The sequence below is a fragment of the Haemorhous mexicanus genome, chromosome 26, assembly GCF_027477595.1.
Source record: "Haemorhous mexicanus isolate bHaeMex1 chromosome 26, bHaeMex1.pri, whole genome shotgun sequence".
In the NCBI taxonomy this organism is placed as follows: Eukaryota; Metazoa; Chordata; class Aves; order Passeriformes; family Fringillidae; genus Haemorhous; species Haemorhous mexicanus.
In genome coordinates this window covers 5,441,227-5,456,808 of record NC_082366.1, presented here as the reverse complement: position 1 = coordinate 5,456,808, position 15,582 = coordinate 5,441,227, and the positions used below count along the sequence as shown (strand labels likewise).

Below are 15,582 nucleotides of genomic sequence, written 5' to 3'. Positions count from 1 at the left end.
AAGGAGGGTTCAGGTTTCCTTGTGTAATGTCTGTAAAGCTGACGGGGGGAGATAAAGAATTGTCACCCAGTATGTGGAGTGTTTCCTTGATAACCTGAGCATCAGCTGTCCTCCCCTGTGGGGAGCTTGGGTGGCTTCAGGTAGGACTGGGAAAGATTTCCTAATTGGTTTTTTCTTTTTCCCAGGAATGTATATGACTCAGAGGCCGTGCATTTGGGAAGGGCTTCCACGATTGTCACACGTGTCATCCCACACAGTACACAAACACAGCCTCTCTCGTGTGGGCTCTTTTGGTTTGAGTGCCTTTCCCAGGAGCCGAGCCCGAGCTCCCCGGAGTAGGACCGAGCAGCTGAGTGTGGCGTGTGCCTGAAGTGACAGGGTGGCCGCTGCTGTCAGGCTGCATTGCCACCTGCTGGGGACACCAACGCCCTTCTGCGAGGGGTCCCCTGTGGCATTCACATTCTCTGAACAGAGACACAATTCTCTCTCCTAAGATTTTTCTTGGGGAAGGTAGTGAGAACCTCAGAGGAGAAGAAGAGAAATAATCCAAAGTTTGGTTGTTTCAGCATTTTTATTAGACAGTGCTCCACTCAACAGTTGTACACATGGCCCTGATGCTCCCCTGATCAGTGACAAACCTTGGTTTATACTCTCATGCCACCATGACCCAGGCTGTACAAACCATCTCCTTTTACAGAAGTGGTGCCCAGGAGAGACCCAGGCTCAGAGCAGTGTCCCTGCACTGCCATCACACCAGCCAAGCTGGGAGGTAATTTCAAGAGCTGTTTGATTAGGCAACTCCTCTCCCCTTCCAGTCACCCCCCTGTGCTGCTCAGATCCTGTGAATGACAGAGGATGCCTGATGCTGTGTCCACATGAGCCTGAGGCTTCTGACAGAGGTGCCCACCCTCAAGGAGATGAGCTTTTCTGCAGTCCAGGCTGTCTTTTGATGGACTTTCAGAAAGGCAGCAGGAATCTGGGCTTTGAGGAAACAAATCAGCCTCCCAGGGCTGGTTCCTGCTCCTTGCCTACCCAGGAGGTTCTTGTGGAGCTCCCTGTGCCACTGGGCTCAGCTGCCCTGCATTCAGGCACCTGTGAGTGTAACCCTGCCAGCTTTGGTGGCCCTGCTTTGTCACTGCTGGTCCAGGAGAGTGGCTGTGCTGCCCTGCTATTTCTCCCCTGCCCTTCTGGGACTTGAGGCACTCAGCAGCTCAGCCCTTGAAATATCAAAACCCCATGGCCACACTGGTGCAGGCTGAGGAGCTGCTCTCAAACAGCACATCTGTGTGGCTACATCTGTAAACCTCCCTGAGCTCAGTGTTTAGCTCATGCTCAGTGCTAAGAAAGTGATTTACAGAGCCAGGTCCCAAATTTCTGCAAATTGGTTCAGCATCAGCTAAGGATGGAAAAGCACATTTACTCCCTGCAAGTACCTGACCTGCCTGACACATCAAAGCCAGTTAACCTAGTGCAGATTTTCCAGCTGGGTAGATAAGTGGTTGCAAATCAAACTACAACAAGCAGTAGTAATGCAAGTGACTCAAATTATCCAGGTTTGGGAAAGCTTATAAAAGAAAACAGGTAAATAACATCTATACAGCTAATAGGTTAAACACTGTCAGATCCCAGTGGCATACATTTCTTTTCCCTTGTTGCTGCTGGTGGGCACCTGGCACCACCTAATACACAAATTTAAATAAAGACTGCAAAATAAACTCTCAAAGCTAACAAGAAGAGACCACAAAAGCAAGCCTGCTTAGCTCACTTTTGGACTGGAGTTTGCCATTGGGTGACCAATGGAATAGCAAGGTTTAATGTAAGGTGGCAGTGTCTGTCACTGGAACAAATGCACAGAAGAGCTATACACAGCCTTTGCCTTTAGAGCAGATAGGTGCAAACTCAGGACAAGCCTTTGGCATGTCAGTTCCAGCTCTGCCAGTTGCAATTTGATATTAAAAATATACATAAGACTCCACAGTCCATCACATTCACTCACGTGGCACAGCCCAGATACTGAACCATCTGCTCTCTGGGTGCTCAGAAAGAAAACACTTGAAAACAACTTCAGGGCAATAGTCTCAGTTTTCCATCTGTTGCTCTCCAAAGGCAGCTAAATTCCTGCAACTATTTGTTAGCACAAAAAGAAGTTAAATAGCCCAGGTTACATTCAATAGAAAACTTCTTCCCAGGAAATGGGATACGGAAATAGCAAAACTCTGTAGCCAACAAAATACTGTACAGTTCTCCCTGCTCCCACCTGCAGCCCTGAGTTTTAAAGGGACACCAGAAAAATCTGCATTCTGTCATGTAAACTAAACAATGTAATGAGACAACTAGAAAAGGTAGAGAACTCAGCATGCCCCCAGGAGGATGGATTTATGTTCAGTTAGGCGAACAATATGAGTCTGGAAAAAGGAGAAAGCAGCCTTGAACTGCATTTCCAAGTGCAGAAGGACACAGGGCAGCCAACTGCCAAGCAGGATTCAGATTTAGAGTTCAAATGCAGGGAACTTGGCCTTGGTAGGCACCAGCAGGTCAGCAAGAAAGTAAATTGTTCCAGCCATTCCTGAGGATGAAAAAAACCACACTGTGCTTCAGAGAAATTCCCTTTGGGCACCTTTTTCTCAGTTATCCAGGGAGTGAATGAGTTATGAAGACAGAAGAAAAGGACCTAAATATTTTTCAAGGTCTGAGCCCAGGTTTCCCAGGCAACTTTGGTACCTCAGTGTGGAAAAGCATTTTGAAGTTAATCAAACATTGAAAAGCACCTGGCAAAATGCCATGGGTCTCTTCCCCACTCTACCTCCCTCCCTTCTGCTTTACCCATCCACAAGTTTGGACCACAAACTCTGGTCCTTGAGACACTGCTGCCCAAGGTCCTGACTGATGGAACTTCTGCTGTCCCTTGGCCTGCAGCAGCTTGGGGAGATCAGAGCTAGCTTGGGGGCTGGCTCCTGCAGCAAATACCTGCTGATGGCAGATTTAGGGGGAGCTGTTAGCAGGAGGCACAAAGTGCCATGGGAGCCAACCAGGCCCATAACAGCAGCCCCATTTATTCCTCACCTTTAGAATCAAACTGGAACACTCATGAAAGATTTCAATCCTTAAAGATGTACAGAAAAAAGACTGCCTGAGAAGCCAGGCTACAAATAACCAAAAGGAAGCCTGTAGCCATGAAAGAATTCTCCCTGAGGTCTGTATGTAAATCTGTGTGGAGGGCCTAAGAGGACAAGATGGTCCAGCTAAGACATTATCCTGTGCTACAGGGTGATTGCTTCTGGGCAAGGGTAGAAAAACCCAGTGGGTACAATTTCCTTTCCATCCTCTACACTGAGTTTTGCAAAGACTCCAGTGGAGCTTGTATTCTGTTTTCCTTGGTGCTAGAACAGCTTAGATCCAGGAGCAAAACACAAGGCTGGAGACTGAGATTACCTTCAAAGAGAGAGAACGGTGTGTCTGGAGTCCGGCACCCATGCTGCCCATAGCTTAAACACCACTCTGCAAACTGAGAAAAGAGGTACAAAAAGTGTTCAAATTTGGTTAAAGGCAAGTCTTGAGAAGAAAATACTATGCCTTGTCCTCACACTACCCCTTGCAGAGCAAGGCTTCTGAGGGAAATCCCTTCTGTACAGCTGTCAGACAGTGACTGCACTGTTGAAGGACTACTCTGGTGCAGCTGGTCTGATCTAGCTGCATGTCTGCCCCACTAGAAATTGGATTTCAAAGGCAAAGGCACTGATGTAGAAGGCAGAAGTGAATAAGGCCCTCTACTGCCTCACACACACTCTTACCTTGCAGGCCCTGTAGAGGTATTTCATGTTCTGAGTGAGGTTGTACAGTGCCAGGAAGGCATAAGCATTGCCAGCTGTGCCATGGCACAGACCATAGCCTTTCTTCAGTAACCCATACTGCCAGATCACTTCTGCACACTGCAGGGCATCATTCAGGTACTGCTGCTCCCCAAAGACCTGTGGAGACAAGAAACAGTTGTCCTTGCTGAGGCAGTGTCCTCCAAACAAAGAGCATCCCTGTGGGATGTGGAGGCATGGGTGTCCTGCTGAAGTGACTCTGCTGTTTACTTTTTAAGGAGGATGTTTTTGATATCATGAATGGGGATGGAAGACCATTACTTCACACACAACTAGTTGTCACCATCCATCACCTGCAACAGGGCAGCCCACACAACTGATGGGTATTTTCAGAAATATTGTTTAAAAGATTAATTTCTGTATCAGAGGTTAGTGTGGGGTGATTTCACTTTAACAAGCCATCCTACTTCCAAAGGGGGTGTCCAGCATCTTCTCCAGAGGAAGTTTCACATGTAGGGGTCTCTGAAGGGTCTTTGCAAGGTGTCTGGTACCTTGTATGCCTGGAGAAGCATGTAGATTACACCTGGTGCTCCGTGGCACCAGTGGACGAGGAGGTCTCTGGTGTCACCGATGCAGGGAGGGTAATTCCCAGATGGGAACTTGAGCTGGCAGACATAGTCCACACTGGGCTTGACTGTGTTGTGCAGCTTTACTTGGCTCACTCCAAAGCCAGGCTAAGAGACAGAAAACATTTAAATCAGGGACAATTACCATTCTGTCTAACCCTAAGAGACCCAAGGTCTGCCCAAAAGGTGGAAACAAAGTCAACTATGGTTACGTTTCCTCTTGCTCCTTGTAAGTTCAGTAATTTGTTTGCTTTGGGCTTTCACACTTCACAATTACCCACTCAGTCACTGGTTGTTCTGCCTTTTGGCAAAAACTTATTTCCAGTCCTACCCTTGCATCCCAGAAACAAAGACTGTTCCTAGCATGTTACCTGGTCCTCTAAGCAAGAGAGCTTGCTGCTGCTTTTCCTAAAGATGAGCAGGAATAGCTTCAGGTACCCAGAGCTGAAGCAAAGTAAAATTCTCACTCTGCTCCAAGTAACCATCTCAGAAAATGCAGGGAGCCAGCAGATACCAACAAATGTGAATAATTTAGAAGCAATTAACAGGAGGGGGAAACTCAGACCCAGCTGAGCTACAGGCCTCCACCATGTGACACTGCTGGTTAATGCAGGTCACGTTTCTCCACAGATCTCCAAGGTCAGAGATTCAACCTTAGATTTGAAGAAAACTTTTACAATTGGAAATGCATGATAAACACATGGGTAGGGCCATCAGACAAGGGATCTTTCCCAGTTTGACAACACCAAGAGCTGATTCAAATGCTGTTCCTTGTTCAAAGAAATGTGAAACAGTGCCAAGGGCCCATCCCCTCATGTCTCTTACCTGCATGAGATAGTAGTAGATCCCAGCCAAACCATGGGCTGCTCCTACATAGTACTCCTGGTACCACTCAAACATCAGTGGGCTCTTTGCTGTGAAGTTCCTCTTCTTGGCTAAGTTCTCTCCTGAGGCTACAACTGCTTCACAGACCTGTGAAGGGATGGGAACAAATGTGGGTGAGGGAAATGTTACTGCCCTGGACACAGCACAGTGAGAATTCTGACACAGAACAAGATTTGTTTTTCTGCCCAAGCAGAGGGTGGAATGAAATGTGTGCCAGTCCAGTGCTGCCTATGGATTTACATGGACAGCAGTGCTTTGTCCCTTTGGAAGAAAAGCAGGCATACCATGATGTGGTTTCTCCCTTACTGCCAGAGTTCTTTACATCCAGCACTGATTTTTACCTGCCCCAAGAGGAGTTGCACAGGAAGAGCCAGATAACAAATCAGCAAAAGGCACAGTACCTGCTGAATGTGACTCTGAGGGATCTTCTCCTCTCTGAAGTGCTTGTTCACAAAGATCAGTGCAGAGAGATAGCCCATGCGCCCGTAGAGGAGCTCGTCTGGCACTTGTGGGTCAGCCTTGTGCAGGTGCAGCAAACTGCAATGGAACATTGCCATGGGGGAGATGAGAGGGAAATGCACTCAAACATTACACTCAAAGCCATGAAACAAGCACTAAGGCTGGAGCTCAGAACCATGCTTTGTTCCTTTGTGCTGCTGTATCGAAATCAAAGCGACCCCCGTGGCAGGGAGAAAGGTGAGGAGGACTCCATAATATCAGAAGGCTAATTAATTACTTTATGATACTATATTATTCTATACTATATTACATGATATTACATTACATCTAAACTGAATCTGCACAAGCACTCAAGTTTTGATTCAGGGAGCTACTCCTCAAAGAAATTATTTTAAAGGAGCATGGTGAGGCTAACTGCTCTGGGAATTGGTGGCAGAGTAAGGACAGTATAACTGTTCATTTGAGAAAGCCACATTTTTCTGTTTTCCTCTTGCAGATGTATGAAAAAACAAATTTCCAGTGTTCTGACTTTATTATACCATTAGATGGCAGTGCAAAATTAATCACAAGATTCCATTCTGCCACCAAAGCACAGGCAGAACAAGAGGGATATGGGGAGGGGAGACCTCAGCAAGAAAACATGAATTAGGGATTGTTTTTACAACCTGGGACTTATGCACTGACCACAACTGACCAGTACTGTTTGATAGATTAATTCCCTTTTTGTTTACAAATATGTTAATCTTAGTGAGATTTGCCACTCAGTCAAAGCAAAATCTAACCCACAGATTATTGTCAGAACAAAGAAAGAGTTCTGTCCTCATACTGATTGTATCTATACAAACCAGAAGCTATTGTTAGTTAAGGGAGTGGAAATTTGTGTCCAAACCACACAGACACCTCTGATTCCCACCTGTGGCTGTTTTTAATTGCTATTATGCATCACTTTCTCAGGGCTGTTTAAGGGCAGTCAGTGTTCTGAAGCATCAGGGGTTTTGTCTGTGTGCTGATCAGGTATGAGTGGAAACTCTCTACAGGGCTGTTTCTCACCTTAAAACCCATCTCCCTTAAGTGAGAAATGCTTGCAAATACATCTCCTTAACTATTTTCCTTCCTCTGCCACATGCTGATCTATGCCTGCTTGTTTGTCCTTTTCTTGTCTTAAGTACCCAACAAAAATGCATCTGCAAACAGTCGAGGAAAGGCAGGAAATAGAAATAAATGAATCATAACCAGCTGCATTCTGCAGTTGAAAGGGATGCTGTCAATCTTAGGTTTAAGTCAAAGACAACTAATAAAGAGCAAGTGGAAGCAAGTACCAAAATTAAATCTAATAATCTTACCACATTTTTCCTTTTCATCAAAATGACTGTAAAGCTAAATTAAAATGTTCTCAAAAACCACCAAACCCCACCTTCTGGGGTTTTTTTTTTTGTTTTTAATTTTGGCACTTTTTTCTTCCTGTGTTTATCAGAATTATTTTTAAGATGGCAGTAGCAGCTGAACAATAGAGGCTTGCAGGCTGCCACGCAAACGTGTTTGTCCTTAAACCACCTCTTTCACCAGGGCAGGAAAAGTTTGTGCTGCCTTGCTAAGTTCCTGGACTATTTCTCACACAAGACTGCAACAAAATGTATTCACATTTGTCAGAGAGTGCCTCAAACAAGCCCAGAGCAGCTCTGTGAGCAAGAGGAAGGGCAGGTCAGAGACATAAGCAAGGCTTTTACCGGATGATGCAGTCTTCTGCCTGCTTCTGGTTCTGCAGCTTGTGGTAGACAACAGCAGCCACTGCCAGGGGCCCAGCATCACCACACAGGAAAGTGATGGATCGCCTGGTCAGGCACCTCAGGCTCTTCTGCACGTACTCATGGGCCACCTGCAGGTAGGCTGGGTCTCCATACACATCAAACAGGTGCAGATACAGCAAAGCAATGCCTGCAGAAGGAACAGAAAGGTTGCATCCGCTAGAAAGGTTTGCTCTGTTACTTCAGTGAAGCTGAAAGTCTGGCCTGGCTCTCATCTAGGGTATATCCTGACAGACAGGCTTCTCAGGGACTTAACCCACAGCTTCCTTTCCTGCTTTGTCATCTCCTTGTAACTTGATGCTGTTTGTGAGTGCATGGCGAGTCCTCAGTAAGCCTGTGCCTGACAGGTCTGTCTCACTTGAACCATCCTTCTGATCTGGGAAACATCCTCAAACCTGCACTTAAGAAAGCTACTGGCCTGCATGACTTTGAGAAGAGCTTATTTCTCCCCTTAACAATAACCATTTCTAAGAAGACTCAGGTCCTGCATTGAGCCTAAATTAATAGAGCCAATCTCTGCAGATTTTGATGTGTTAAGGTCAAGGGGGCAAGCGTGCTGCAGAATTACAGTCCAAGGTACTGAGGACAATTTCAAACTTGGATAATTTTCTCATTTTGCATGGGTAATCTCCAAAGCTTCATGTTACAGACAATTCAATTCCACATGTACATGATGGATAAAATTTCCATTTCCTGCTGAAGTAGTTTCTCAGATGTCCAAGTTTTTTGCTTCTTTACCCTGCTGCAGAGCTGAATGAGAAGGCCAATGCATCAGGGAGTCCTTGATGGTACAGGGCTGCACTGAACATGTGCTGCTGACAGACCAACAGGGCTCTGCTGACTGAAACAGCCACCTCCAGCACGCAGAAAGCCAATACACAGGAGTTGAGTGTCAGTGCCTGAGATGCTTGCTCACTGCAGGGAATTGGGAGGCCAAGGTCAATCCTGCATGCCTCACAAAGCCTGCTCAGTCAACACCTTCAGAGGACATAAACAGCACCTCTCCTCTCACCCTCCTGCAGGGCAGGTGCAGAGGGCTACTTTGCATTAGAGATTTCTTTAGAGTGGGGCAGTGGAGTTACAGACAATTGTGCCAGTTGTGCCAGAGTTACAGCCAGCTTGTGCTGATGCTCTGACTTCAGCAACCACTGCTTTCAACAGAGCAGGCACTGCTGGAAATACCAGGTAAGGTCTTGCTTGTGAGCTGAAGCTCTGCAGTAGGCAGAAAGAGAATCTCATCCATATGATCATTCTGTTGATCAAAGAGAAGCTGTGCCTCAACTTCTCTGCAAGTTCAGACTTGCTCTTTTGTTGGCCTGCAAGCAAGTCATGCCCTGAGACTGTTCTGAACATGCCTCCTCGCCCAGCAGGAGCTGAGCTGTGCTTCTTCTGCCAAGGAAAGGAGGTTGCCACAAGAGGATATTTTGTTCCAAACCCACCACCTAGAGTTACAAAGATCTCAGAGATCTTGCATTGAACCAGGGCAGTAAATCATCCAGCAGCCTCAAAGCAGGATGTCAAACACAGAGAAGAAGCAGAATCCTTTCTCTGCACAGTGATGAAGCCTGATGGCTTCTAGTGAAACAGCTGATGCCATCTTATTAAGTCAGCTTAATAAAATGGGTAAAAGAGCACGGATGGCCCAGCTTTATTGCCCAGCTCAAAGGATAATTAGCATCTCTCTGGTGCAGACACACTACCTTGCACTCCTAAATGCATGCCAAAGCCACACTGCATGCAACAGTGAGACACCTCTGGAAGTCCATGTTCAGAACGGGCTGGGGAGCCAGTTTGCAGCATGATTAATTATCCAGGATGCCTAAGCATTTATCCTGCCTTAAAACCTGGGTAACAGAGCTCCTTCTGTTAAACTTTTTACCCCATCACAAAATCCTACAACAGGTTAGGTTAGCAGGGATTAGTGGTGATCTGCTCCAACCCTCTGAAAGGAAGGTCAGCCTCAAATCTGCATGCCATTGCTCTGGGCCTTGTCCAGTCAAACACTGACTATCTCCAAGAACAGAAAATTCACAAAAACTACCTGCCAAACATTTGGCAGGAATGTGGTTTATGTGAGTGACCCAAGGCACTCTATTATCTCTCAGCAAATGCAGCCTCACTTTCTCTTGTTCTGTAGGGATTATCTGAGGATTTCCATTATTCTGAACAGGACTAAAAGGGATGTAAGTTCTCTGGGTTCTGAGGTTAAAATGAACATATTGCACTAAAGTGAATGAAAAGTGTTTTTCCAGAAGTTTTCCTGAACTAGTTCAGTTTTAATTTCATTTTTACATGGCTTTCCTTTTAAAAGAAAACTGAGCCCTGCTCCTTGTCCATACTTGCCAGTGGGCCAGCCAAAAGCCATGGATGGGGCAGACCAGCTGAACTCACTGGGCAGTTTCAGAGGCCCTCTGTGACTAAGACATTGCCAGAGAAGGAGATGTTTTAATGGGAAATAAATTCCAAATGAACTACCACAGTGTGGAGGAAGGTGAATCTCCCCCTTATATACCTCATCACCCTGGAAGGATGCAACAGTCCAGTAAGCACTGGACTGCCTTCAGCAGTCACCTGGTGACTGGAGTGAACTGCTTCCATTCCCTTTCCATCAGTTGTGCTCCCAGTCAAGACAGTCTTTGGACCAAGGCCTTTTGCATTATCACAAACACCAAGAGCCATCCAGGTATCCCTCAGTATCCTCAGGCTAATCTGGAAATGGAGGAGGCTGCTCTGCTTCTACCAGGATCTGATCTGCTTCTGCCTCAGAATTAGCTTAGAGCAGTTTAGCTTCCCTCAGTCAACACTGTGATACCAGTGAAAGAGATTAGGGAAAAATCTCTTCCAGCAGTCTCCCTAAAGTGATGAAAAGCCAAAGCAGAACACAACAGCTGAGGCTGGTCTGTACCCAGGCACGGAGCAGGGGCTGCCTATGGGGCCCTGATCTCTATGGGGAACTGAATGAGAATGTAACAAGCTGATTCAAATATGTTTTGAGGGCATTCAGCCATAAACTGGATAATCTTGATCCAAAGTGTGTTTTCACTGCCTCTAAGCTGAAAATCTGAGTCCTTCCTTGCCTCTGCTCCAACTTCACCTGCCAAGAAGCCGTGGCTTCCCTGGCACGAGTGCACGCCGGGGGAACAGGGCTCTGTCAAGTGTGCTGGGAAAGAAAGGAGCCCCAAAGTAAAATGCCAGCATATGCTGTGTGTTACTGAGTGCAGTGTAGTACACTCAAGCACGTTACATTTCACAGAGTTTGTGCCAAGAGAGCCATTTTTCAAATCTCCCTTATTAGCGGCCACGAGAGTGAGGGTTGATTTCAGAGTGCTGGGCAATGATTCACATGAGGAGATACTCAACAAGCCTTTCCTACACAAGCAATTACAGGAAAAAGCTGCTGTCTTGGCCCAATTAATTTTGTCTCTGGAAACCAGCTCTGAATAAATTAATATAGCTAGAATTGGAAAAGAAGGTAGGGTGACAAAGTTACACTGTAACATCTGCAAACTTCACCATGCTGGCTGTGACTTCCAGGAAATTTGTCCATGGATTTTTTCCTATTAGCCAAGGCAAGAAGGCTGTGTGCCCATTGAGGAATGATCTCTGGGAAGAAAGAAGAATCCCTCCTGAGAAACTCCCTTCCAAATGAAAACAAGCTGAAATCCTGAACCAGAGTTCTCAGCCACTTTTTCATAACTGCACTTTCCATCACAAAGTACCTTAGGACTGCCTTAAGAAAAGGAACACAGCCTCTGGGAAAACTGTTTTCCTTCTCCCCAAGAGTACTCCTAACATCAACTATCCTCCTGCTTTGTCTCCTGAATTTTCTGGCCAGAGGCAGGCTCTGCAATCATGACTGAAGACCACCTTTACCACAGTGGTTCTCATCAGAGGGGACCCCAGTGCAGGGTCACACAGACTGGGAAACTGAACATGTCTGCCAAGGTGAAATCAGCCAGCACTCAGCAGAAATGTATAAATTCACTGGAAGCAGGAGCAGAGAGCTGCCAAGACAGCAGCTGATGAAATCAATGTTCTCCCACGCTGGAATTTAATACTGGCATCCTAGCATTTCTTATGAACAGCACTTCAGTGCTCTCAGTGCCTGTCTGCCTTACTAAAATTTTGAACAGGCATTTCTAGCACTGCTGTCATCAAGCTGCAACGTTAGTTTAGCACCAACACACTGAACACCACTCTCTTAAGCAAACTGTTGGCATTGAGATCCACAGCACCCACACACAAGCCAGCCACACCCAGATTGTACTGTAGAAAGTTGCCATTTAAGATTGCAGTATTCTGCAAAAAGAAAAGCAGCAGCACCAAAAAAATCTTGCAGTAAGCATGAGATTGATTTCAACTACCCTAGGGTCTCTGAATAGGGCCTGGCACATCACAGAAGGCAGGAGAGATGTCAAAGAACACAGCAGCAGCTGAAGTTGGGGCACAGAGAAAGGCGTGTCCTCCCTGGCACCAGCAGGCAGAAACAGGGAGGCAAAGGCAGGGCACACTTCCAAGGAAGGAAAACCAGGTTGAAAATGCAGAATAGGAGAAAGACAAGCTCCTGGAAGCTTTGCAAACAAGTTAGTACGAGGAAGGTTTCCACACTTTGTTATACTCACATTAGTATTTCTGCTCCTTCTGGCAGGCACTGGAGCAAAGCTAGCGCTCACTAAGTGGAGCAGCACTACCTGGGGAATAGGAATGGAGCAACCTTCCAATCAGAAAAGGTCATCAGATAAATTACAGCCCGAACAGAAAAGACAGACATTATCTCAGGCCATTAAGCTCACTGCTGCCAGATGCAAGGGCTCCTTGCAGGTAAAAGACTTTCCATGTACACCTGCCTACTTCATGGAGCAGTGGATGGAGCACTGGTTTTGTTGTCATCATCCCCACCATGGCTAGATTTGGAGCATGTTCCTCCCATGCCTACTCTCAAACAAGTGCTGCTTTCTCCGTTGTGTAACCAAGACTAGACCCAGTCCTGCCCTGTGACACTGTGGCCTTCCCTCTGCAACACGAAACCTGCCTCAAAAATGGGGACTCCAGAAAAAGACATCCCCTTGCTCAAATGGACTAAACCATGCAGAACAAGTGCCATTCTTGACATGGATCTCCCGTGACCATTCCAATGGCCAAACCCGCACGGTCTGCCAGCACCTGATCTAGAGGTGAGCTCCAGGCAGCCGCTGCTCCTTGGGATCCGACCCTACCTGTCCAGCCAGTGTACGCGGTGCAGTCATGCGGGTCGGCAGACCTGAGGCCCTTCTCCATCTGCTGCAGCAGCTCCCTGATTTTGTTATTCAGCCGCTGCGTGAATTCGGGGGTCAGCTGTGGAGACAAAACCCGCCAAACGTGAAGGCAACGCGGGTGGGCATCGGTACACCGGGCAGCCCCGGGAACTGCGTTTGTAACCAGACAGGTCTCCGCTCCACACGGCCTGGGGGCAGATCCCCAGAGCCGCCTCACCCCAGCCCCGCTCACCCGCCCGGCCGCGTCGAAGTAGCTGGTGGCCAAGGACTTGTCATAGTCGGCGTAGGGGTTCGGCAGCGCCCGCTGCGCCATCATAGTGCCGCTGGGCTCGGCTCGGCTCGGCTCGGCTCGGCTCGGCTCGGCACGCTCGGCTCGGCTCGGCTCCGCTCGGCTCCGCCCCGGAAGGCGCCGCTGCCGCCGCTCGGCCCTTCCCGCGCCAGGGGCGGGCTCGGGGCCTGCGGCTGCTGCCGCCGGCGCTGAGCGGAGCGGGGTCGCTGTCCGGCCGATCCTGTGGGGGTCAGGGCCTGTTGCAGCAGGTTGTGTCTGCTTTAGAGAGCCCTGCGGAGCTGAGGTGTCTTGCAGCTGATCATGCAGGGTTTCATGTAGCTGATCATGGAGGGGCCGGCTGCAGCTGGCCCTGAGGGTTTGGGGTCCCTCTGCTGCTGGGTCTGTGTGCTTTATGCAGCCCTTTGGATGTAATACTTTCTGCTTCACAACATCGTCTAAAAGACAAATCCGTACTAAATTTTAGCAACATAAGAATCCTGGCTGTTGGTCGCAACTGGACTGGTAGCGCATCTGTGGATTACGTGAATGAAATGGATGTTTCACAGTCCTTGAAGAAAACCTCAGCATGCCTGGCTGTCTGCTCCCTCCTCATTCCAGTGAGGAAGTGAAACCAAAATCTCTGACAGATGTTACAGCTGCTTGCACACGACATGGCATCCTGCCTGAGGGCATACAGAAACATCATCTTCCTGAGAGGAGCTGTCTCCTGCTGGAGGCTGTCCTTCAGTGCCTGTAGGCATCCATCAGTTCTGTCAACTCACCTGCAGCGAATCTCCACGCAGCAGGTTATGGGGTTCAGCTGTCTGTCTCTGCCCCCACACACGCTCAGGATGGCTCTGGCACGCTGGGCTTCAAAAGATGAGTCTGGACGCTAGGTTTTTTTGGTCTTCAGAATTGTTTATTATTTCTTATCTCCAAAGTCCTTTCTCTGCCCGAAGGATCTGACCAGCAGGGCAGCCAAAGGCACTCTGCCCACCCCCAAGGCGGCCGCATCTTTTATAACAAAAACTACATATATCATATTTACCTTTTGTCCCCAATACCTATCATCTTCGTCACCAAGTACACCCTCATCCCAGACCAATCCCCAAATGCCAGCACCACTCCAGAAGATGGAAGACAGGAAGAAGAAAGAAGAGCCTGGTGGCACACCCTGATTCCTCCATCTTGTCTCTACAACCCCCCTGTACCAAAACCCCAAAATTTGTGATTCACCCTATAATGATATCTTCCCTTCACCATTTACACCCGAGTGATTCTCACAGGTTCCATTTCTTCATCCATCGGTGGCACATCTCTAGATGGATCAAAATGAAGCCACCAAGTGCTTTTGGCAACATTCCAGGACTCCCGAGCCCCCCAAGGGTTCTCTGGGTAGCTCTGGACATCAGGAGTGATGTGCTGAGCTCCCACAGCAGGTGCCCCGTGTGGGCAGTGCGGATGCACACTTGCAAGCGGCCTTTCCAAAATGGTGCTTTGCCATCTGCCCTGCATCCACAGCCTCCTCTCAGGGTCAGAGCGACCTCACACAGCAGGCTCCATGCTATGAGCCAGATGGGCTTGGCATGGTAACCCCACAATAGCAAGTGGGAGGGTTGCTTGTTCTCTCCTTTGCAGTTGCATGCAGTATGTGAGGGAGTGCAGTGAGCAAGGGTAGAGTGTCCTTTGTAGCCTTGTCAGCTAGAAAAAGGAATTTGAGAGGCTGTGTGGAAGTGCTCCACGGAGCATGGTCATCCTCAAGGAGTGTGAGAATGTCCTGGGAAAGTGTACTGGCAAAGTACTTGGGCGGTAGGAGGGGTTTCATCTGCTGAAAAATGGCCCAAGGGATGTCTCAACAGACACTACCTCACAGAACTACTGCAAGACAAGATTTTTGTGGACATTTAAGAGATGTAATCCAAGTTGTGGCATTTATCTCCCCATCTCTGCTTTGGTTTGTTTCTTTCTGGTGTTGGCTTCTTTGTGTTTCTGTTTCAGACAGCACAGAATAAAAGTGAGAAGCTTCCCAGCTGTATTCATTAGCCTCTCTTACACATTATTTATTCAGCAGCAGCATAGCTGAAGATACTGTATACCTAAGATTGATGTCCAAAGTGTCCTAGGACATACAACAGATCAAAATCAAAGATGCCCTTTTCTTCATTTTAAATAACAATTTTGAATACCAGATGTTTCTGCCATGGTGCTCTGTGTAAACTAGAGATAACTCTAGAAACTTTGCCATTCTTTAATATTAGAGCCACAGCTCCCCATATTCAATCTCAATAAAAATGCAAACCTACACCAAGAAATTGAAGATCTCAATCCTGTTCTGAAGCTAGTAGCTTGGATTTGGAAGGTGATCCAATGTTATATCTCAGCATTATGAGAGGAATTTTTTTCCTTTTAGAGGGATATCCAGGAGAAGGGAAAAGCATTTTATTTTACTGTATTTTTTTTTCCACTTTACAGATG

At 47.4% G+C, this 15,582-nt stretch overlaps 1 protein-coding gene across 1 annotated transcript; it reads right to left on the bottom strand.

The window, feature by feature from the left end:
- Positions 1-552: 552 nt before the first annotated feature.
- On the bottom strand, positions 553-13,229 carry LANCL1 (LanC like glutathione S-transferase 1). The gene is made up of 9 exons (XM_059868218.1): positions 13,072-13,229; positions 12,801-12,918; positions 7,507-7,714; positions 5,722-5,857; positions 5,261-5,407; positions 4,361-4,543; positions 3,792-3,968; positions 3,433-3,505; positions 553-2,566 (listed from the first exon to the last, which is right to left on the bottom strand). Exons 1-9 carry the CDS (start codon positions 13,153-13,155, stop codon positions 2,490-2,492), a joined length of 1,203 nt encoding a protein of 400 aa, XP_059724201.1. The 5' UTR covers positions 13,156-13,229; the 3' UTR covers positions 553-2,489.
- Between the last annotated feature and the right edge of the window lie 2,353 nt (positions 13,230-15,582).

Excerpts from the sequence above, each read along its gene's own strand:
- LANCL1 (XM_059868218.1), bottom strand. The coding sequence starts at position 13,155 with ATGATGGCGCAGCGGGCGCTGCCGAACCCCTACGCCGACTATGACAAG. Across the intron at positions 5,408-5,721 it reads CTCAGAGTCACATTCAGCAG|GTCTGTGAAGCAGTTGTAGC; the intron begins GTACTGTGCCTT and ends ATCCCTTCACAG. Across the intron at positions 3,969-4,360 it reads TGCTTCTCCAGGCATACAAG|GTCTTTGGGGAGCAGCAGTA; the intron begins GTACCAGACACC and ends TTGTCTCCACAG.